Source organism: Pan paniscus, chromosome 5, assembly GCF_029289425.2.
Source record: "Pan paniscus chromosome 5, NHGRI_mPanPan1-v2.0_pri, whole genome shotgun sequence".
NCBI lineage: Eukaryota > Metazoa > Chordata > Mammalia > Primates > Hominidae > Pan > Pan paniscus.
In genome coordinates this window covers 131,597,215-131,621,258 of record NC_073254.2, presented here as the reverse complement: position 1 = coordinate 131,621,258, position 24,044 = coordinate 131,597,215, and the positions used below count along the sequence as shown (strand labels likewise).

Genomic DNA, 24,044 nt, shown 5'->3' with positions numbered 1-24,044 from the left:
TTGAGCAACCTGCTTCCTGTATCCTGCTTGAGCAGAACCTGGTACAATCTGAACAGGGATGCTCTGGGGCCTGTCCCCTTGATGAGAGTAGAGAGATAGCCGGCTGAGTGGACTGACACTTGGACCCCTTCAACAGGCAGACAAGTCCAGCACCAGAAGCATGGTGTGTCTGCCCAGGGCGCCCAGCTGGCCAGTGACATGGCTGAGTTCGTACCCAGGTCCTCCTGACTCCAAAGCTCCAGCTAACACTGCTCCCATTACCTACTGCTCCCCAAAAGGCAGTTGTCTCTCTCTCTCTCTGTTCACATCGCTGGGTATCATCCTGCCTGCAGCGCTCCTTCATGCAATAAATTCTGCAGGCTACTGATTAAACAATGGGAAGGAAAGGGGAGAAAAAAAATCTTGAGGTCAGGAAAATGCAGCCAGAGGAGGTTAGTGTGCATGTGTGCATGTGTATGTCTGTGTGTGTGTGTGTGTGTTCTTAAAATTAACCACTTTTTTTGTGCCTGACAATAGGGTGGTGTGTGTACACATGCCACAGGCATGTGTGTGCTGTGTGTACACGTGTGTCCAGGGGCATGGTCAGTGAGCCCCCCCCCCCCAGTGGTTATGGGCAGCAAATACTGATTTTTTGGGGTTTAAAAAAAATTTTTTTTTGAGACGGAGTCTTCGCTCTTTCGCCCAGTCTGGAGTGCAGTGGCGCGATCTGATCTCGGCTCACTGCAAGCTCCACCTCCCGGGTTCACGCCATTCTCCTGCCTCAGCCTCCCGAGTAGCTGGGACTACAGGCGTCCGCCACTACGCCCGGCTAATTTTTGTATTTTTTAGTAGAGACGGGGTTTCACCTTGTTAGCCAGGATGGTCTCGATCTCCTGACCTCGTGATCCTCCCGCCTCAGCCTCCCTAAGTGCTGGGATTACAGGCGTGAGTCACCGCGCCCGGCAATACTGATGTTTTAAGCAGTTAGAGGAGGTGGAAGAAGCTCGACTCTCTCTTCCTCCCCATTATCTGCCCCCAATCCCCTCCTTTGGAGCTGCTAATGATTACTAATTCTTAACATTCGAGTTCAATCTCCTCCCGGAGACACCCTCCCAGGCGAGGGCACTGCGACTACACTGAGGTTCTGCCCACTCCTGGGCAGCTTCTTAGCTGGGTGGCGAAAACAAAAATGCCGCCTAATTGGTCACTGGCCCTTTCTCATGAATGAAGGAGGTTTCTGTTTTAAGAAATAAAGTGACTCCTCAGCCGTTGATTCACTGCCCACAGGGAGATTTTGAGCAGAGGCTTCCTAGGCTCCGTAGAAATTTGCATACAGCTTCCACTTCCTGCTTCAGAGCCTGTTCTTCTACTTACCTGGGCCCGGAGAGGGTGGAGGGAGGCCCAGGGCGACCCAAGGTGGAGAGAGACGAGAAGCCGCCGAGAGCCGACCACCCTCCGGGCCCGGTCTGTCTGTCCGTGGTGGTTCTAAGGTAAGTTATTCGGAGTTGCCACTTGCCTGGTCTTATTTCTTCACCTCTGACCTATTTTCCAAAGCACGCTGTTTCTCCTTTACTGAAACATTCTGCCTCTACTTTCCTCTGTGTTCCTCTCCCCTCCTTTAACTTGTTCGCACAGAGACCATCTTAGCTGAGAAAATGACAGTGAAGTTTGTGCTGCAAGGATGTGTTGCTAGTATAGTATTTCAGGCCAGCGAGCCCCGCCGGGTTAACCCTTTGAGGAGAGGAGGCTCGCACACGGGGACAGCTCGGAGCTGCCTGGGAACCATTCGTTTGGGTACTTAGTGTCCCCACAAGTTTCTCTCAAGAATTCAAGCCCCACTTCTCCAAGGAGAGAGCCAGGGATGGCAAAGATTAAGTAATTGGCTTTCAGCCCCAGAACACGTCAGTGGCAGAGTTTTCTCAATCCCTGTTTCGTGCAGTGGGGGAAAAAATCAACAGCACATTTTTGGGCCAGGAAGTTCTGCTGAGCTCTGTGCTGGCTGTGAGCCGCCTCCCGGCCCCTCTCCGCAGCCGCCCTCCGGCCCTCCCAGGCTGGCGCTGGACGGAGCCTTTGGGAACAAGGGGGAGAAATGCCAGAACTTGATCTTAGAAGCTAATCAAGCTTCTTGTGACTTTCAAGTTCAAGATGGTATCTTAGAATAGGGGGACTCTTTTTTTTTTTTTTTTTTTTTTTAAAGGAACAGAAGAACAAGAGGCCAAATTTTTTAAAAGGACAAGAAACTTGGTTTGAAGTTCTTCACTTCTTGTGGTTCCATGACTTAGGCAATTCACTCTGACTCCACTAAGCCTGGATTTCTTCATCAGTAAATTGATGGGGGGTGGTGATCTAACATGAGTGTGTCAAATTCCCTTATAAAACAAAGCCAGGATAGTCCCAGAGGGGTAGTGGTAAGGGGGGGTCTTCAAGACTTGTTTTGTTTACCGATTATTCACATATTTTAATTTTACCTCCCACTACCAGTTGGTTACCCCCTTGAGGAAAGGACTTTGTTTCCTGATATTTTTCTACCTCCCAGAATCCAGCATGCTACCAAATGCCTAGTAGGTGCTCACCCCCCTTCCATGTCAACTGCTTTGATTTCTGTTTCACTCGTCTGCTGTCAAGGCAAGAGGTAAAGCAGCAGTCAGGGCGAAAGGCTGGGAGACACGTGTCTCTGCGGGAGGGCTGCCTGGAATTGAGGCCTTATTACTGGCTCTAGCCAAATAGGAGAAAACAGGGATTTTCTCGAATTAGTTCATGTCCCATTTGGGTTACCCAGGAAGGATAGTCCGTGCTATTGCCCACAGAGTCAAGGCAGGCCAAAGAACTGGCAGACAAGCCCAGCTCCAGAAGCCAGAGTTACTGCTGTAGCTGGACCTGGAAAGCACTCCTCAGCTGGACCAGTCACTGTGTGTGGGGCCTTTAATGGGAGGGGAAGGGAAACTATGAAACACATCCTAATACCATGTAAGGGTGATGACTGTGATTAGAGACATTATTAGATGGCGGATACACAGAATCCTTAACTTTTTCCAGACCGTGACTTAAAAAAAAATTGTCATTGTTTCTTTTTGGCAATTACTTGCCATCAATACAGTTCAAACAGGCCCTAGCTGACAGGGATGGGCTGGTGCAGGGCTTTTGGTATTGCTAATCTGTTTCTGTGGGATGTCCTGGTGTAGTCCATGTCATGTTTTTAGGCATTTCTCTCTATTCCCCTGGGATGAAAGGACAGGAATTTCAAGATATTTCACCTGCAATGAGTTCCTGATTTTATTTTCAAACAACGATGCACCATTATCTGAAAGCAGTCTAACTGTTGTGCACTTGCCAGCCTCGCTCTAATCCTTAAAGGCCACACACCACAGTCATTCTTAATCTGCTGCTGCAGGTACCAGTCACTCCATGACGGAGCATCAAAAGATGGATAATGTAGTTACTCTGCTCTGTTCCTTGCATGGGGTGGGTTAAACAGAAGTGAGGTCTGAGTAATGTACCAACATGTTGGATAGAAAGGTTCTTAACTCAGGGTTACTCATTTTTGGAGGGTGTAGAGACAGGAAATGTTAAAGCCTGCTTCTCCCAGGATTAAAGAGTTAGTGACTTTCAAATGCTCTGAAAAGAAAAAGAAGAGGAGAAGACAGTCATATCTGCAGGCATTCTTCAACAGGCATTCAGAAAGATTATGGTGGGGTAGTTTGTCTAAATGAAATCTTTGTTTTACACATTGTAGAATGGAAATCTCAGGAATATCCTGAATTCAAATCATTTTTCTTCGGCAGGCAATTTTAAATTAGCTTCTAAAAACATATATGAATTGCAGGCAACTGCTGCAGAAAAAAAAGAGTGAACACAGATGAGGCATATTCAACTTTAAATTCCTTTCAGATTCAATGAAATGACCCCTAATGTTTGATCACATTTCCTTATCAAAACAATCCTGCAGTCTGAAGGATTTTTCCATGAGAAAGTGTCTGAGGACTGGAATCAAGAAGCTGCCCCCCGGGCCTCTCCTGTTTCTTCCCAGTGCGTTGTCACCAAGATATTTTTAGTTCATGAAACTCAGGCTGTCCTTTCTCCCACTTATGGTCTTTGCCTCCCGTGCCCAGCAGGCCTCCTAGGAGCACACATGTGCTTGGCTGTGACTACTCAGCTCACTCTGTAGCTGTGTGTGCACGCCTTATGTGTGTGTGTGTGCACCTTGTGTGTGCACAGACCTTCCCGGATACCAGGAGTTGTAGACTGGCTGAAGAAGAGTGGGCTTCCATCCATGGGGTGATCCTTAGGTCTGTGCTGGTTTGGCTTGGTTCCCTGATAAGGCAGCTGAACTCAAGCCCTTTAGGAGGGCCAGGACTGACCGGAGCTCCCAGCCTGTGCCCCTCTCCTCGCACCCCACAGGCCGCACCCCACAGACCGAGGCTGCCTGGGGTCTTGGCAGCTCCCTCAGCAATGATGGATACTTGCTCTCCGCTGCCTCATTGTTTCCCTGCAGTCAGGATGCCAGTGTTTTTTCCCTTTCCCCTTCCCAGAGTCAACAGGTCTCCCTCCCCGCTCTGAACTCTCTTCCTACTCTGAGCTGTCTGTCCAAACTCTTCCTGGCCTCCCAGCTTACCCTATGACACTCTTACCTTTCACCTATATTCATTCTTTCCCTTCTCTTCCAACTGCCCCTTCTCATACCCAGCACTACATACAAATTACAAGTAAATAAGTGTCTCTCCTACACCAATAAAAGGCAAATACAAAAAAATCCTTCAGCGTTTCCCCACTTTCCTTACTTCTCTTCTGTTCTCCTTCCTTCCTTTCTCTCCCTTCCTCTTCCTCTCTTGGTTTTTCCTTTCTACCCCTTCCTCTCCTTCACTCCGTGGCTGTGGCTGAATTAGGGGTCACACATGTGCTTAGAGAAACCATCTTATCTGAAGAAACAAAAAAACAAAAACCGAAACAATGACAGCGACAGAAAAAAAAAACAACATGGGCTGGTTTGAGGTTGTTCTCTGTTTATTATAACTTCTAATGTGATGGAGTCAGTGTGTTCCCATTAGTCCTTCTCCTCCTCATTTAGTAGCTCAGAGGAGTCCCGGAGCAAACTTCCTCAAATCAGGTCGGTTCATACTGCACTGCCTTCAGCCTGATGTGAGTCTTACTGTGCTGGGTTTATGTCCAAGGGCCAGTAAATATTCCCTTCCTTCCAGGGCTCACCACTGTTTCAAATCCTCTGGCAAGCCCAGTGGAAGAACTTCTCTGTATGGGAAATTCAGCAAGTAAACTTGGAAGTATTTGTTCATTGGAGTTTGAATCTGAGCCAAACAGTTCACTCAAAACCAACCTTCCACTCAGCAAACCAGTGTTATGAAAGTTTGCATGCATTTGGGCAGGAAACAAAGGACATTAATGAGTTTAAAGATTTTTTTTTTAAATCCATGACTTTTGGACATTTACTAAAAAGATTACTCTCTGGGGAATGAAGTAAGGCCTTGGGAATCTTGTAATTGAAAGTTTCTGATCCGAAGTAGATCTCAGGATCCTCCCAGCTGTAAATTTATAGATTTCTTTTTAATGTCCACCTGAAATATTCATGCTGTGTGTCTCTAGGATGCTTCAAACCTATTCCTGACTCAAAGAAAGCTTAAGAAAAAATCCAAGCAGTTGTGATCACCAAGGCCTGATTATGGAGGAGCTGTTAATATGGTTTATTAATTACTCAGGCTGCTCACTCCTGTCCTTCCTCTGTTCCTTGCTGTGCTATTTGTCTTCTTCTGGGGACATAACACCTTCATTAAATCCCATCCGTCCTTGCCTTAGAGTTGTCCCCTGGAAGATAGCTCCCCTCTAGATGCATCACCATTTATCATCACCCTTTGTTGGTGCTCTGTCAACCAGTTTTCAATTTATTTTGAATTCAGTTTATGATTAAAATTTAATGAGATCCAGTCAAATGCTTTTCTCAAATCAAGATGCCTCTGCAGCCTCATCTGTATCCTCTATTGTAATGGCGTGAAGGAAAGCCATGGCAGATTTCCAGCCTGGTGATGCTGTACAGAACACAGGTGGCCTGCTTCCATGCCTCCTCAGCTTCAAGGTGAATGGCTCTGAAGCATATTTATTACAGAATCTCCTAGGGGTTATGTGGCTTCCCCATCCCCTTTCTTCCCTCCCAATAGCTGAACCAGTCAGTGCTCCCAACCGAGATGCAAGCGGTTAAGTGCACAGGGTCTGGTGCCAAACCGCTTATATTTGAATCACAGCTCTGCTACTTAATAGCCATGTGACCTTGGAAAAGTTACTTACCTTCTCTATGCCTTGCTTTTCCTGTCTGTAAAATGAGTCTGACAATAGTACTTATGAAATTAGAGTGGGTGTGAGGATTAAGTAAGTTAATATATCTATCACACTTGGAACAGCATTTCCCACGTAGTAACCATTCAATAAATATTAACAATGATTGCTAACAAAGAGTAAAGTTCCTTAAGTATGTCAGTTTCATTAGGTTTGTATTTTGGCTTATCAGCATACAATCTATATCAACAGTAAACTACAACCCTAGAGCCAATGGTTACCATGACCTGTTTTTAGCACCAGCCTGTTGCTCAGAATGGTTTTTATATGTTTAAAGGGTGTCTTTTCTTAAAAAACATAAAAATAAAAAAGAAGCAGAATATGAAACAGACACAGCATGTGGCCCATAAGGCTTAAACTATTTACTATCTGTCCCCTTTGCAGAAAAAGTTTGCCAACCCCTGATTTATATGGTTTAATGGAAAGAGCTTGGAGATCTAAAGGCTTGATTTGGCTTCACCCATCACTTGTTAAGTGACTATGGAAAAGCTTCTCAATGTGTCTAAGCCTCTGTAAAACAGGAACAGCAAAGTGGTAACACTTACCCTGCTTATGGCCTAGGCTTGTTTTAAGGACCAAACGAGATGATGTGTATCAAATGTGCCGGAAATGACTCATATATACACGTTTGTTAAAAAGATATGGTCTCTATACATTAGCTTCATAGAATAGTATTAGCACCTGGGTGTAAAACCAGGGAATACTGTTTTTAAAAAGAGAGCTCTGAAGTCAGATAATAACTGCAGTTGTCGTTGCAGTAAAAATAACAAAATGGCCATTGCTTTTTAAGAGCTTGATATGTGCCAGGCTCTACATTCAACACTTTATTTACATCTACTCTTTATCCTCACCACACCCCTATGGAGAAGTGTTGCTATTTTCCCTATTTTGCAGATGAGAAAAGTGAGGCCCAGAGACGTTAGGTAACTTTGTCAAGATCACAAATCTAATCATGCAGCTAGCCGGCACAGGGAGAATTTAACCCTAGGGAGTCTGAACCCAGAGCCTGTGCATTTAAGTATTGCATATGTTCCCACATCCTAGGAATATGTGTTGATTTAGGGTAAGCCCATCTGGAAGGCAGAAGCCACTGTTCACTGTGAATGTGGGCATGAAGTCTGTTCATGTGTGCCCTGGGAGAGACTTGCTTCCCACACAGGCCACGGCGGAGTCTAACGGACCTGAAGAAAGGGAGGCAGGCATGATGGGAGGAAAAGCTTTTTGATGAACTCTGAGATCAGAAAGGTAGCGTTGTGAAGACTAATAGGCTCTGTTTCAAAAAACTAGTAAGTTAAGGAAGATTGTGCTAAAAGAGGAAAAGATTGCTGGGAACAGACATGAGCAAACAGTTGGAGGCAGCTCAAGGGGCTTGACTGAGAGCTGTGTACAGAAAAAAAAATAAAAAAGAGAGAGGGTGAAGCATGGGAAAATCTGTCACTGGGACACCAAGGGAGCATTGTCACATGGACATCAGGGCTGCTGACATCTGGATGTGACATTATTCGCAAAACCAGGCAGCTCGGGGCAGAGTAGAGAAGCCCAGAGAAAGGTATCAGGCCCGAGGAGGCAAAAAGGAAGACAAAGCAAGGGACCTGGAGAGAGAAACTGACATATTTGAGGGAAGATGCCCATCAGATCCAAGAGCTAGAACCACAGCTCACAGTCCAAACAGTGATGAGAGTCCAGAGATTAAAAGCTACTGTCAGGCTGGGTGCAGTGGCTCATGCCTGTAATCTCAGCACTTTGGAAGGCCGAGGCAGAAGGGTTGCTTGAGCCCAGGAGTTCGACACCAGCCTAGGCAACATGGCGAGACTCTGTCGCTACAAAAAAAAAAAAAAAAAATTAACCAGGTGTGGTGGTGCATGCCTGTGGTCCCAACAATATGGGAGGCTAAGGTGGGAGGAAGACCTGATCCCAGCAGGGCAAGGTAGTTGTATGTCCCTGGGAATCACCTCTGTACCCAGCTCATGCCCACCCATGCTTACCCCAGGCACGTGTTCTCACCCTCTGCTGAAAGGTTTTTGATATTTGAAGAGATATGTTCACTGTCTCCTGGGCGGTCTCATGAGTTCCTCATTCGCATTGGTTCTTAATCTTTGTGAGCATCAGAATCACTAGTGGAGCCTTCCCTTTTCATTTTTTATCTTTTAAGTCAATATAGATGCACTTGTTACAAAACTTAAATAGTATAAAATGTTCTGAAAAGCAAACCTCTTTCCTACCTCATTCCTAGCCATCCAATTCCCTTCCCAGAGGCAACAACTGTTCCTCATTTGAGATGGCAGATATACGACCTTATATCATACAAATGATGGCATACCCTACACACTGTGCTACTCTTGAATTTTTTTAACTTAATAAATCTTAGAGATAGTTCCATTTCAGTTCACACAGCCCTTCCTCATTCTTAAAGGATGTGGAGTGCTCATTGTACAGATATACTACAGTTTTAAAAATCAGAACCTTTAGACATGTGGGCTGTGTCTGGTCTTTGCTATTATAAACACTGCGGCGTTGCCTGTCTTCGTAGCCTCTTCATTTCATACAAGATATACATATCTCTGCAGGGGAAATTCTTAGAAGTGAAATTACTAGGTCAAAGGGCATAAGCTTTTAAAATTCTGATAGTTATTGCCAAATTGCACAGATTACATTTCCCTTGGCAAAGTATGAGAGAACCTGTTTACCTGTGAGACTTAAACAAAAATACACTAGTATTTTACATACAATAAACAAAAATACTCAGAGGCTCTGGGTGTGGGGCCTGGGCTCTGTATCGGGAGCCTCAGAGAGGGGTTCTGAGCCAGGAACTCTCCTGGGCTTCTTCGCCCTCCAGCCCCGCTCTCCCCCCAGGATTTGCTGATGAGCCTGAGATGACCCAGGGCACTGCCAGCATGGGGGCTCCCAGGGTCCTAGTTGGCAGGTCTCCTGTTCCCCTGAGGAGTCAGTGCTTGCTCCCTGGGTCATGGCTGGAAAACAGGGCTTTTCCACTTCAATCCAGGCACCGCCCTCTGGTAGAGACTGGAGCAAAGGTCATGCCAGAGTTACAAGCACGTAAATATGGAGAAAGCCTGGAAAAAAAAAGGAAAAACAGAAAAATGGGTCGGGTCAGAACAAGCAAGAACCAGGCTCACATACACAGCTGTTCCATCCAGTTATATGTCCCCAGGACTCACCTCTGTCCCCAGTTCATGCCCACTCGTGCTTACCCAGGATACATGCTCTCACCCTCTGCTGAATGGTTTTTTTTGCATTTTAAAAATACAATGGGAGATACTGAGTGATTGTTTTTTAATGTTTAGTATTTTTACACTATTGACATTAAAGACAAAACAGATAAAACTGCCATCCTTGACATAACCCATTAATCTGTCTGTGGCCCCCTGATGTGGCATTTGTAATTGTTCTCTATGACTGCCTCAGGAGAGTTGGCAGGGTTGCCCACTTTCTGCCAGTTCAGACAGGGGTCTGGGGCTGGAGGGGGCCTGTGTGGTAGTGGCAGGCGTGCCCCACCCTTTTCAGTTCTAGGTGGAGCTCTGCAGAGGCACAAAGACCAGCACCTCCCTGCCTGGAATCTAAGAGCAGATGCTCCCATTACATTGGCTGATGGCATCACCTTTATTCTGCAAGTAAGGGTTGTGGTCAATCCTGCCCATGGGCAGGACCTTTGGGCATGGCCCAGACCTAACTTGGGTGCTTGACACATAGTGGGCACTTAATAAATGTTCTGGAGAGGAAAAAAAAAGAAGACGGAAGGGTCACCCATGTGGCATAATTTTAAGAACTCTGAGGACCAGGCCCACCAGATACTCCTTGCTACCCAACATTGTTGTTGACAACATTCTCACTGTCTGATCCGGCTACATGGACCTGTCTGTCCCCTCTCTGAAATAGGCATCAACTATTTATTCATTCAGTGAATCTTTATTGAGCACCTACTATGTGCCAGGTGCAGTTCTAGGTGTTGAGAATATAGCTGTAAACAGAACAGTCAAAAATCATGCCCCCAGGCCAGGCGTGGTGGCTCACTTATAATCCCAGCACTTTGGGAGGCTGAGGTGGGAGGACTGCTTGAGGTAAAGAGTTCAATACCAGTTTGGGTAGCATAGTGAGACCTCATCTCTACAAAAAAATTTTAAAAGTCAGGCACACCGACTGGCGCAGTGGCTCACACCTGTAATCCCAGCACTTTGGGAGGCCGAAGCGGGCGGATCACCTGAGGTCAGGAGTTTGAGACCAGTCTGGCCAACGTGGTGAAACTCTGTCTCTACTAAAAATACAAAAATTAGCCAGACGCAGTGGCGCACACCTGTAATCACAGCTACTTGGGAGGCTGAGGCATGAGAATCGCTTGAACCCGGGAGGCAGAGGTTGCAGTGAGCCGAGATTGTGCCACTGCACTCCAACCTGGGTGACAGAGCAAGACTCTGTCTCAGAAAAAAAAGAAAAATTAGGCATGATGGCGTGCGCCTGTAGTCCTAGTTACTTCGGAGACTGAGGTGGGAGGATCACTTGAGCCCAGGAGTTTGAGGCTGCAGTGAACCATGATCTAGGTACTGCTCTCCAGCCTGGGTGACAGAGCAAGACCCCCGTATCACAAAGAAAAAGAAAAGAGAAAATTGCACCCTTAGGAAGTTTATATTCTGGGAGAAGGGAGAGGCAATGAGCAAATAAGAGATTATTAGATATTTGTGTATATCATATACATTTGGGTAATATATAAGACAGTAATAACTGCTGGATAAGAAGGTAAAGCAGGGAAGGGAGATGGGAATGAGAGGAGAGTGTAAACATTTTAGGGAGTGCGACCAGGGAGACCTCCCTGAGGTGACAGCCAAGGAAAGACCTGAAGGAGAAAGGAAGCCAGCCATGCAGCTGTGTTCCATGAAGAGGGAGCGACAAGCACGAAGGCCCTGGGACGCCGGGTCGTGGGTTTTCTGCATGTTAATTAGTTTCCTCTCTTAGGCTGGATCACAGCAACTTGAAGGTAGGAAGAATGTTTTCTGTGTCTTCAGAAATTACTGTGATTATCTCTCACTGCATACCTCCTTTTTTTTTTTTTTTTTTTTTTTTTTTGAGACAGAGTCTCGCTGTGTCACCCAGGCTGGAGTGCAGTGGCACGATCTCGGCTCACTGCAACCTCCGCCTCCCGGGTTCAAGCAATTCTCCTGCCTCAGCCTCTGGAGTAGCTGGGATTACAGGTGCCTGCCATCATGCCCGGCTAATTTTTGTATTTTTAGTAGAGGCGGGGTTTCACCATGTTGGCCAGGCTGGTCTCGAACTCCTGACTTTGCGATCTGCCCGCCTTGGCCTCCCAAAGTGCTGGGATTACAGGCGTGAGTCACGGCGCCCGGCGTGCATACCCTTTGGTACCTCTTGAAGTTTGTATCACTTGTGGTTATTTAAAAAGTAATAAAACTATTTCAGTTGGGCTTATAGTTAGAAGGGGGATACACAGCATTGAGTTGGACACATAGTTGAGTTCTGTAATTATCTGCTGTTTGAGTATTTGATAATGACATGTTTGAAACACCAGGGTCCATTTTGTTTTTTAAAGATTATTAATTCCATAGTTTTATTAGAAGTTGTTTCTTGCCATGCCAGGTTTATTTACTAAATACTCAAAAGCCATGTGTTCCTTTTCAGACCAGTTTATTTTATTTTCTTTTGAGACAGAGTTTCGCTCCTGTTGCCCAAGCTGGGGTACAACAGGTGCGATCTCGGCTCACTGCAACCTCCGCCTCCCAGGCTTAATCGATTCTTCAGCCTCAGTCTCCCAAGTAGCCGGGGTTACAGGTGCCTGCCACCATACCCAGCTAATTTTTGTACTTTTAGTAGAGACAGGGTTTCACCATGTTGGCCAGGCTAGTCTTGAACTCCTGACCTCAGGTGATCCACCCACCTTGGCCTTCCAAAGTGTTGGGACTATAGGCATTAGCCACCGCGCCTGGCCAGACCAGTTTTTTTAAAAATTATTTTTATTTTTTGAGACAGGGTCTTGCTCTGTCACTCAGGCTGGAGTGCCGTGGCACGATCTCGGCTCACTGCAGGCTGGACACCTCCAGGGCTCAAGTGACCTCTCACCTCAGCCTCCCAAGTAGCTGGGACTACAGGCACACGCCACCGCACCTGGCTAATTTGTTTAATTTTTTGTAGAGACAGGGTCTCATTATGTTGCCAAGGCTGGTCTTGAACTCTTGGGGTCAAGTAATCCTCCTGCCTCAGCCTGCAAAGTGCTGGGGTTACAGGTGTGAGCCACCACGCCCAGCCCCAGACCAGTTTTAGCTGAAGAATTCCCACCAGAGGATGACCTCAGATTTCCAGTTTATGTGAGATGACTGCCCTCATCACTTTTTTTAAAGCCTCCTCCAAGCCCCCAGATGGCTCCTCAGCTAGAAGAGTAGAATTTGCAACTTTTTTTTTCTTTGGGTAGAAAAGCGCTTCTAAGGTACTCACACTGGAAAACCCAGGGAGAATGGAAATAGTTGTACCTGAAGAGTGAGGATTGAAAGCGAATCCCATGGCAATAAAGAGAGGACAGGAATTAGTCCTCCTGCCACTCAGCTCACTTTTTGCATCTCTCTGCCTCCCATTCAGCTGTGGGCCCACAAGTCCATGTAGAAGATGACACAACAGTCAGCCAGGCCTTGAAAAAATACTTTCGTTTTCCGACCAGCTGAAGAGCATGTTGTATGGCACATCCAATTTCATAACTGTGGAAAAATTGCAAGAAAGAAAGGGAAAAAATGGTGAACTTTTTTTTTTTTCTGGGAGATGGAGTCTCGCTCTTGTCGCTGAGGCTGGAATGCAGTGGCGCAATCTCAGCTCACTGCAACCTCCACCTCCCAGGTTCAAGCGATTCTCCTGCCTCAGCCTCCCGAGTAGCTGGGATTACAGGCACATGCCACCACGCCCAGCTAATTTTTGTACTTCTAGTAGAAAGGGGGTTTTGCCATGTTAGCCAGGCTCGTCTTGAATACCTGACCTCAGGTGATCCATCCGCCTCAGCCTCCCAAAGTGCTGGGATTACAGGCCCAAGCCACTGCGCCCGGCCAAACATTTTTTAAATAATAAAAAGTTGCGATATTTATTTACAGGTTTTTTGCGTAGGCTCTTGTTCATTTTTATAAGGTCTGATCATTTTAGCTGATGAGGTCTCCTTTTCTGCAGAGCCAATGAGCAGAGGACATACACAGCCTGAAAAGGACAAGGATAGGCAAAGGGAGAGACGGAGGGAGGAGGGAAGGCCAGCCGGAAATTAGAAGTTGAGTTTTCTGTTGTGTCAGAAAACAAAGCAAGGGTCGTTGTGCAGCAGGTGGGTACGTTTCATACCAAGTGGGAGAAGACTGTCAAAGAGCATTCATTTGGCAGGGAGTGGAGAGGTATCTTTCTGTAGGCTGTTAAGTATATTTGGTGGAAAACTGCTGGCCCCATCTGTGTGAAAGGGGAGCATTTCAAAATGCATGCTGTCCTGATCCCATTGGATTGGGTACAAGGTGCAAGAGAAAGTGAATTCATGCTCTCCGAAAATTGTCTTAGAACATAATTTATGTAACCTGACTTTAGGCACAGTGAGCCCTCAGTGAACGTGGTTGAAATGCGACATGGATCCAGAGTAGGAATTTTTAAATCCAGACATAATCCCTTTTCTCTCTCTGGTATTTGAAGTATGCTGTGTACTAGCCTTGCATAGAATAACCCTCTGGGATTTCTTCTTTTTCACTTGCTTGCTCTTTTACGACACCTGCTCTGCAGCCTCCTGCAAACCCCCGGTTGCTCCTGTGCAGTCCTCTGGACTGCCTTCTTCCTGCCCCTGCAGTCAAGGCATCATCTCAATCGGTTTAATGATGAGAGGAGGCTGGTTTTCTTTCTCATTGTGTTAGGTGAATTAAGAGTTCTTCTTACAGCTAAAAGCAATATTGCCTGGCCCGTGGGATAAATGCTCTGCAGGCTAAGGTCTAGTTTAGCGAGCCTTGCTGGTTCAACTACATCACAAACCAGATGGTCATGGCTACCTTTGTTGCAGGCATAGTGCCCAGAGGGAATTAAGTCCTCCAAATGACCTAAAATTAGGTAGAAAATGTCACTCTGACCTTTTTTCAATGTGTTTTAAACTTGGGCTTGCTTTCTTTGCTAAAAAAAAAACTTTTATTTTTTAAAATTAGGAAATAGTCAAATGGAACAAAATTATAAAAGTTTAAAAGGTGAAAACTTCCTCCCACTCCTCTCCCCCAGCTTAATTCCATCCTCAAAGGCAACCAGTGTAGCAATGTCTGTATATCCTCCACACGGTTTATACATATACAAGCAGATATGCACACACAAACACACATTCTCCTCTCGTTTTTTACACAAAATAGCAGCATAGTATGCACACTGCTCTGCGCCTGGCTTTTAAAAAAACTCAATATATCTTAGAGATCATTCCATATCAGTTACTAAGATTTATTTCATCATGTATTCCAAGCACACACGAAGCAGCCCACATTATGATAATTTCTCTTTCCTCAATACTTGGCAGTTGATTTTCATCTGTGTTTTCCCCTTGCTGGTGAATGATTTCTACCACAGGATGGTCCAATCACATTCTTTGAATTGCCTTCCAGATAAAATATCTTAATAAGCATTAGTGCTTTTGCCTGGAGGATAAGTAAACAATTTTATGTGATTAGGGCTTTGCAAGCACATTGGTGTCTCACTGTTAATTTAAACCACATCTTGAATGAGGTCCCTTAAGGTCATAAAGTGAGGACTCCAAGAATTGATCTGTCTTCTAAGGCTATGGCATGTTTTCTCTTGTTCCAGAAACTAGAATGAACCGAAGCATTCCTGTGGAGGTTGATGAATCAGAACCATACCCAAGTCAGTTGCTGAAACCAATCCCAGAATATTCCCTGGAAGAGGAATCAGAACCACCTGCTCCAAATATAAGGAACATGGCACCCAACAGCTTGTCTGCACCCACCATGCTTCACAATTCCTCCGGAGACTTTTCTCAAGCTCACTCAACCCTGAAACTTGCAAATCACCAGCGGCCTGTATCCCGGCAGGTCACCTGCCTGCGCACTCAAGTTCTGGAGGACAGTGAAGACAGTTTCTGCAGGAGACACCCAGGCCTGGGCAAAGCTTTCCCTTCTGGGTGCTCTGCAGTCAGCGAGCCTGTGTCTGAGTCTGTGGTTGGAGCCCTCCCTGCAGAGCATCAGTTTTCATTTATGGAAAAACGTAATCAATGGCTGGTATCTCAGCTTTCAGCGGCTTCTCCTGACACTGGCCATGACTCAGACAAATCAGACCAAAGTTTACCTAATGCCTCAGCAGACTCCTTGGGCGGTAGCCAGGAGATGGTGCAACGGCCCCAGCCTCACAGGAACCGAGCAGGCCTGGATCTGCCAACCATAGACACGGGATATGATTCCCAGCCCCAGGATGTCCTGGGCATCAGGCAGCTGGAAAGACCCCTGCCCCTCACCTCCGTGTGTTACCCCCAGGACCTCCCCAGACCTCTCAGGTCCAGGGAGTTCCCTCAGTTTGAACCTCAGAGGTATCCAGCATGTGCACAGATGCTGCCTCCCAATCTTTCCCCACATGCTCCATGGAACTATCATTACCATTGTCCTGGAAGTCCTGATCACCAGGTGCCATGTAAGTGATCTTTACCTCCTCTGGGCATTCTGGGCTGGGTGACTGAAGAAACAAGGGCCTCACATCAATGCTTCGTGTCACTAGGCCGGCATGAACAGGTCAGAATGCAGGGAGGGCATTCTGCTTCTCTTAGGGGCTTTCCATGTGTGGCTGGATTTGCAAAGGGCCTTCAGAGAATGCTTTTTCTTAGCCTAAAGCCTGTCCCACTTGGAGTCTCCTTCTCTAGGGACCTTTAAGGACAAAATGGGTTCCTCTGTCTGGGTTAGTTTAACAAACCTGCCTAGAAGCAGAGAGATGACCCAAATGATTTCTAGAAAATGTATTTTTTGTTCTAATCTTTGGGCATATGGGTTCTTCCTTCTCGTCATGTTTCTTCCCCATCTTAGACTTGGCAGAGAAAGGGCTTTTAGTCAAAAACAAAGCAAAACAAAACAAAAAACCAGAAGGTGCCCAGAATGTCATTGAGACTCTGGGATTCGGGCCATTACATGAAAATGAAGTTGTTTCTGTGATTTTGCTGCTTGAATCCTTTTGGACACTTGAGCCATCCACAGCTACCCTACATTCCAGCCACTCTAAGACTGGCAGTCCCCCTACTTGTCGCGATGGTTCACATCTCCATGCGTTTGCCAGGCTCTTCTCTCTCTCTGGGATGTTCTTCCCCTTCTGGTGTGTTTGATCCAGTTTCAATACACCTTTTAAAAAAACTGCTTTATCGAGATCTAATATACATACTGTAAGGTTTACCCTTAACCCATTTTAAATAAAAAATTCAATAAATTTTAGTATATTTACAGAGTTATGCAACCACCGTCATACACATTTTTTGAGACTTAGCTCAAGTGTCCCTCTGGAAACCTCCCCAGATCACGTTCTCCTTCAGGGCCTCTGTCTCCCTCCTGCTCCGGCCCTGTTGGGACACCTAACACCAGCATGGCATCTAATTATGTACGTGTCTCCTCTCCTTCTAGACTGCAAGTTTTTGTGCATCTGCAAATGCAAACGTGTACTTTCAATTCATAATTCCCCAGGATTTAAGCACAGTGTCTGGCACATACTAGACTCTCAATAAACTACTTCCGAAATAATAATATGTATCAGTGCAGTAAGCATCTCTGAAAGTGATAAAGTCTTAGGTTGAGATAAAAGGTTCTATCACCATTTTTTTTTTCCTACTACCATTCTTGATGTTAAATCTCCGCTGAGGCCACTGGAAAATAACAAAAGGGCTTTACAGATGAAACACAGGGCTGTGAGGCGTGATATTTTTCTTAGCAAATAAACACTGGACAGAAAGTAGTTCAGAGTGTAAGAAGTGCCTGACCAAAGGCCTGATGTGCAGCTTTAAAATAAATTATAGAAATAATTACAAATGCTGTAATCAACCATAATTTACATATTAGTACATGTATACTAAGTATAAAGCTTCCTAAAGTGAAGAGAGCAACACAGTAATTCATAACTCAAAAAAGAAAAAAAACAAAGAGGAGATAGAGAAATGTAACTTAGAAGATGCTTGGAAGAAATAGGTAAGAATGAGTGTGAGATCAGGAATGAGGGCAGGGGCTGGGGAAGCAGGAGGGTGTAAGGAGAATGGGGCCTTGGGCTGGAGGGGGAGAAAGAGCCTCTGATGCCTAAAACTGGGACGTGGTGTATAAATGCTGGGAAGTCAACAGAGTGGGAGTGCATGGATGCCACCCCTGCTCTAAGCGCCCAGTCATAGGGTGGGTGTGGTGGTGGATTCCCTTAAGTATGAATCACTGAGAACTGAATGTTGGCAAGGTCAAGGCTGTATTTCTCAGTGATTGCCAGGTTTAAAAGGAATAATTTGTGAGAATAATACCATAAACTACTTTTTAACATTCTGTTATCTGTATTTAAAGGTAAGTTTTCACCAGGCACGGTGGCTCATCCCACTTTGTAATCCCAGCACTTTGGGAGGCCAAGGTGGGTGGATCACTTGAGATCAGAAGTTTGAGACTAGCCTGGCCAACATGGTGAAACACTGTCTCTGCTAAAAATACAAAAAGAATTAGCCAGGTGTTGTGGCGGGCGCCTGTAATCCCAGCTACTCGGGAGACTGAGGCACGAGAATTGCCTGAACCTGGGAGGCAGAGGTTACAGTGAGCCGAGACTGCACCTGGGCGATGACACAGTGAGACTCCATCTCAAAAAAAAAAAAAAAAAAGATAATTTTTCTGATCATTATAATATTTGGTCACTCCCAAAATTAAAATATGCCCAGAAGTTCAAAAAAGAAAAGAAAAAGTTTTCATATTTCTGCCACCCAAATAGAATTCCTTATTAGGGTTTTGACATATCAATTTTCAGTGTTTTTTTCTTTGCATATATTTTTAATCTAAAATTAAAATAGTTTTCAGTGACATTGAGTACTTATTCCAGAATCATTTAAAACTGCTTCATTGTATTTCATCAGATGAATCTACCAAATTGTTATGAACCTATTCTTTATTGTTGGACATTTAAAATAGTTTCCAGTTTTCTGATCCAATAAGCAATGCTATGGCAAGCATTGCATACATATGTTTTTAACTGCACTTCCGATTAACTCCTTAGATTAATGCGAAGAACTGTGAATACTTAAGGCTTTGTGATACAGTCCCAAGCAGCTGACTCTGACTACTAACAAGGGAAAGCCTCATTGTGATAGACAAAAAAAGCACTGACTCAATGTTATAATGAAGGTCCCAGGACCTTCTGGAAAATACTTCCCACGGAAAATACTTTTCCTGTTGTTGGAGCTGAAACGGCGCCATTGGCAATCCAGTCTTTGGAGGTGAGCGTTGTCCCATTGGGGCAGGCTCCTTTAAAAGGCAAACACTCCTGACTGGGAACACTTTTTGTCCCTATTGCCCCAGGACCTGCTTTCTTTCATCATTTCACCATCCCCTTGCTCTCTGTATTATTTCCTTCTGTTAGGGGGTTGGGGAGAGACATCTAGGATCCTTGGGGCGAAAAGAGGTGTTGAAAGGCAGAGGGGAGAGAACGGGGATACGAGGGGGAATAATTCACAGAAGATACACAAATAGCCAATATGAAAATTAAATCAAGCTCAATATCATTAGGTTTAAGAAGTGCAAAATTCTTAAAGATACCTTTTCCCTGATTAGTTGTGCAAAAATAAAAACTTTGGACAACATCCAGTGTTAGTGGAGTTAGAGAGAAATGAATATTCCCAATCACTCTTGATAGGAGTGTAAATTGGTGCAATCTCCCAGAAGGCAATTTCACTATCACAATTTTATATGTGCTTCCTCTTTGGCCCAGCAGTTTCACTTATAGGAATCTGTCCTATAGAAACATTAAACAAGCATATACAAATACAAGAACAAGAATGTTTATTAAAGCATTGTTGCATTAGAGTAAAAACAAAAACAATTACAATGCCTATCAATAAGGGGCCAGATAAGTCATTTGTGATTTATGTATACTATGGACTACTAGGCCCACGTTGCACTGAATACACATTCTGACATCAAAAAGATTAAGTTGAAAGGCAAGAGCTGCAGTGATGATCCCATCCATGTTTATTTTTTAAAAACTATATATGTTTATATATACATATTAAGTCTAGAAGGATCTAGTGGTGATCTTGGTGGGGAGGGGAGCAGGGAATTAAGAGGAGACAGGTATATTTTCCTTCTAATTTCATATACTTTTGTTGATTTTTAAAAATAGCAAACGGCCGGGTGCAGTGGCTCACACCTGTAATCCCAACACCTTGGGAGGCAGAGGAGGGCAGATCACTTGAGGTCAGGAGTTCAAGACCAGCCTGGCCAATACGGTGAAATGTTGTCTACTAAAAATACAAAAATTAGCCAGCCATGGTGGTGGGCACCTGTAATCCCAGCTACTCGGGGAGGCTGAGGCATGAGAATCACTTGAACCCGGAAGGTGGAGGTTGCAGTGAGCTGAGATTGCGCCACTGCACTCCAGCCTGGTCAACAGAATGAGACTCAGTCTTAAAAACAAAAACAAAAACACATAGAAAACATAAAAATAAAAATAGCAAACAGGTATTACTTCTATAATTAAGAAATGAGTAAAAACTGAAAAGAACAAAGGGAAACAGCACGTACAGAAGGCAAGCTCGCCCCAATTCACCTTGCATGTCCCTTGGCCCTGGCTCCCATCTAACCACAGAGAAGAGGGTCAGGGTTGCCAGTGCTGATGGCTTTTTTGCAGGGCATTGTAGCCCTAGAATATTTATGAGGCCTCCAGCAGCAATGAGTCCCACGAAGGTTGCTGTGAGGATTAAATGAGATAATGTATTAAAGGCACTAGGAAAGTGGCTGGCTGGTGGTAAGCCCTCAATACTAACAGCTTTTAGTTATTATTGTTATTATTTAAATGCAACCTGTAGCCCAGTTCTGCAGGGTGCTCCTCTACTTCCAGATCCCACTCACTGGCACAGATTTTAAGCATTCAGGGCAGGTGTACAAATGCTCAGTTTCATGTCAGGGCTATAACTGCACTTAATTGCTAACAAAACCACTTCAAAAGAGCTGTTCACCTAAGGGATGCTTGTGCAGTTGGAAACCATGGCTACGTGGCTCTACTCAGCTTTAGAACAGCATTACTTCCTTACCCATTAATGAATATATAAATAAATAATGATCACCATGCAAATGGCATATCTAAGCTTTTTGCAAGTTAAAGCAAAAATGGTTATTGGTCACCCCTTTCATGTAAAAAAAAAAGTTTTCAAAGTAGGTGAAAATAAGAAAGGGAATAAGCCTATGTTTTCTCCTCACCCCACCCCCTGGAGAAGTCGGCCTCCTGCTGCCTCCGAATCCTTCCACTGAAGGTCGCCAGCATGGAGTTCATGGCTGTGCAATCAAATGAAACTCATGATGCAAATATATTGGGAAAAGAGAGAGAATTAAGTCTAGAGAGCCCTCATTTTATTATAAAATTATTGCTTTCTCTACCAAGGAGACTGAATAGAATAAAATTATGGGTACATGTGTACAATTGTACCTGTGGACCAAAAAAAAAAGTGGGGGGGGGGATTATTTGTATGCTAGAATGCATGCACAAAAAATAAACCAGATGGAAGAAATGATAAAGAAGGAGTTGCCTTTCAGGAACGACAGCTGCTTACAGCTGTGGGAGTTCCTGCAACAGTTTATATTGGCCATTTTGTTTCCTGGCTAAACTGATTGCATTATATCACGATTTTTTTTGACAACTTGAAAATCAGATTTTATTTCTCTCTCATAAACTCTTTTAATACCATTCTTAATAAGGAAGAAAAATGTTGCATGTTGTGACTGATAAATGGAAAACCTCATTTAGGATTTGGTTTACATATTCGAAATGGTAAAAGCTCAGTAACATGAAGATCGTGTGTACTCAGGCCAAGAAGATCACAGGATTGACAAATAACATACAGTCCTGGGCGCCCATTTGTGATTGTGCAAGATTTTCATTTTTGCTTTGTGATTAACACTGCCTCTGAACTGAGGAGTTACCATGCTAGCAAATCATTTGTCTATCACATCATCCACCTTCCCTCTCCTACAGAATTAACTCTCTTGATGGAACTGTAGGCATTGGGGACAAGTCCGCAGGGAAGCTATTTCTGAACAGGGATTCTCAAGTAGGTGGCTGTCGACTCATATGTCTCCCCTTCTCACACACTAACTAGTGTGGGTTTGTGTTTAAAAACAGACACCCACAGACACACAGATTTTCTCTTTCTCTCTCCATTTATTTTGAGCTAATCCCAAGGGAACCGTATCCTATTTATCTTTGTTCACCAAGTGCCTGGCCATCGAGGTTCAATAAATATTTGTTGAATGAATAAAAAGAAATCTGTTCTCTACTTCCTGGGGAAAGGAGTGAGCCTTAATCATGAGTAGAGTCTTTGTAATGTGAAGCCTTGGAAAAGCCATTTTTTTTTTTTTTTTTGGCCTGGGAGGGAAGCAAAGAAGGGAGTCAATGAAATTTGGAAACAGAACCTGTCCATCCACTTATCAATTTATTCAGCAAATAGTTATACACCGTCCTTGTTTTCATGGAATTCACAGTCTACTGGAGAGATGGATAAGAAGTAGAAGTCAGAAACAGAATGACAAATTATAAGTGCTATAAGGGAAGTAACTGGTTGTTGGAACAGACATTAATAGACAGGTTGACCAGAGAATCTCTTTAAGTAGACATCTGAGCTGAAACCTAAAGGATGAGAAGGTCAAGGAAGCAAGGAGCTAAGGAAGCAAGGAGCTTGATGTCATGAAGATACCAAAAGCAAGTCAGTGGGGCCTAGCAGAGTGAGCAAGGAGAGAATGGTGTGCTAGAAGATGAAGGCTGGATGGGCCATGGTGATGAATCTGGATTTTTATTCTGAGTTAAACTTCTTTATGAAAATGGAAAATTGAACTCTATAATTCTCAATACGGAACTTAGAACAGTACTTGACATGTAGCAAGTGATCAATAAATGTTAGCCATTATTTTACATGTATAGTACCCAAGTAAATTGGCAAGCCTTCGTCATAGTAATTGGAAAAAAATGATTAAAACTTTAGCAGTGAAAAAGATGGTCATTTACTTGATAAACATAGTTTTTATTTAGCAACTTTTCTTTTTTTTTTTTTTTGGTATTTTTTTGTAGAGATGGGATTTCACCTTGTTGCTCAGGCTGGTCTTAAACTCCTGGGCTCAAGAGATCCACCCACCTAGGCCTCCCAAAGTGCTAGGATTACAGGCGTGTCCAGCCTATTTAGGAACCTTTTCCATACAACCAGTCAAATTCCAGACAAAGCTGGTCAGATTCCACTTACAAAAGGGAACGCTCATTTCTTACTGATCCACTGATACTCAGTTTTCCTTTGTTTTCAACAATAAAAGGACAGCATGGAGGACTATATTGTCAGTACCCTAATTTTAAAAATTGATGAGGTGTATCATTTTCATCTGCTCACATAAACTGGCATAACTTTTTACCACAGGTGGCCGTTTCTGAAATGAAAGTTACAGCTTATCAAACACTTAGCCCACATGCCTTGGTGATTTTAATGATATGATTTGTTGCTATGAGACAAAGACATGTTGTGAGGGAAATAATCTGTTAGAAATCATATGACCTTGATTCAAAGGCTTTTGATTAACAGCACCAACATCCGCTTTCTGGAAAAGAAATAAACCCTATGATTAGAGCTTGGTAGTCCTTTTAAAGCAAATAAAACAATATTAGCCATTCATTAATGGATATAGGAAGAAAAATGGCTTCAAACATTAAAAACTTCTCAAGATACTTTCAGCTTTTTCCTCATAAAGGCTTTTAAGGCCACTGGCAAAGTTTCTCCTCTTTTACCTTGTGTTTCTCCTTCCTACTTCTGGAGGGAGACACCGATTAAACCAAAAAAACCCCAAAACAAGTGGACAGCAGAAGAGAATTAAGACAGTCTAGGGCAGTGGTCCCCAACTTTTTTGGCACTAGGGACCAGTTTCATGGAAGACAATTTTTCCATGGACTGGGGATGGGGATGGTTTGGGGATGATTCAAGTGCATTACATTTATTGTGCACTTTATTTCTATTATTGTTACATTGTAATATATAATGAAATAATTATACAACTCATTATAATGTAGAATCAGTGGGAGCCCTGAGCTTGTTTTCCTGCAGCTAGATCTGGGGGTGATGGAAGACAGTGACAGATCATCAGGCCTTGGATTCTCATAAGGAGCGTGCAGCCTAGATCCCTCATGTGTGCAGTTCACAATAGGGTTTGCACTCCTGTGAGAATCTGCTGCTGATCTGACAGGAGGCAGAGCTCAGGCGGTAATGCAAGTGATGGGGAGTGGTTGTAAATACAGACAGAGCTTCACTTGCTCACCCACTGTTTACCTCCTACTGTGTGGCCTGGTTCCTAACAGGCAATGGACTGATACCAGCCTGTGGCCTGGGAGTTGGGGGCCCCTGGTCTAGGAGACCTGTGCCCTAGAAAGTATTAATAGATTGTGCAGTCCTAAATGGCTTCTCTTTTTCTGTAAGTCGGCTTTGTAACTATTGAGCCTTCATTCATTCATCTATTGAGCATCCCCTGGGTGCCAGTACT

General features: G+C 44.3%; 2 protein-coding genes across 2 annotated transcripts in view; one reads left to right on the top strand and one right to left on the bottom strand.

Moving 5' to 3' along the window:
• The first annotated feature begins 746 nt into the window (after nucleotides 1–746).
• Nucleotides 747–24,044, top strand: part of TRAF3IP2 (TRAF3 interacting protein 2) — a 47,576-nt gene continuing 24,278 nt past the window's right edge. The window contains exons 1-2 of the mRNA XM_008975753.5: nucleotides 747–1,469; nucleotides 15,124–15,960. Coding sequence (XP_008974001.2) covers nucleotides 15,132–15,960 — 829 coding nt within the window. The 5' untranslated portion in view covers nucleotides 747–1,469; nucleotides 15,124–15,131. The remainder of the gene's footprint in view (nucleotides 1,470–15,123; nucleotides 15,961–24,044) is intronic.
• LOC134730558 (uncharacterized) overlaps nucleotides 4,963–24,044 on the bottom strand; it is a 119,446-nt gene continuing 100,364 nt past the window's right edge. Inside the window, exons 4-5 of the mRNA XM_063605097.1 lie at nucleotides 12,810–13,031; nucleotides 4,963–9,389 (exon numbers count right to left, since the gene is read on the bottom strand). Coding sequence (XP_063461167.1) covers nucleotides 12,955–13,031 — 77 coding nt within the window. The 3' untranslated portion in view covers nucleotides 4,963–9,389; nucleotides 12,810–12,954. The remainder of the gene's footprint in view (nucleotides 9,390–12,809; nucleotides 13,032–24,044) is intronic.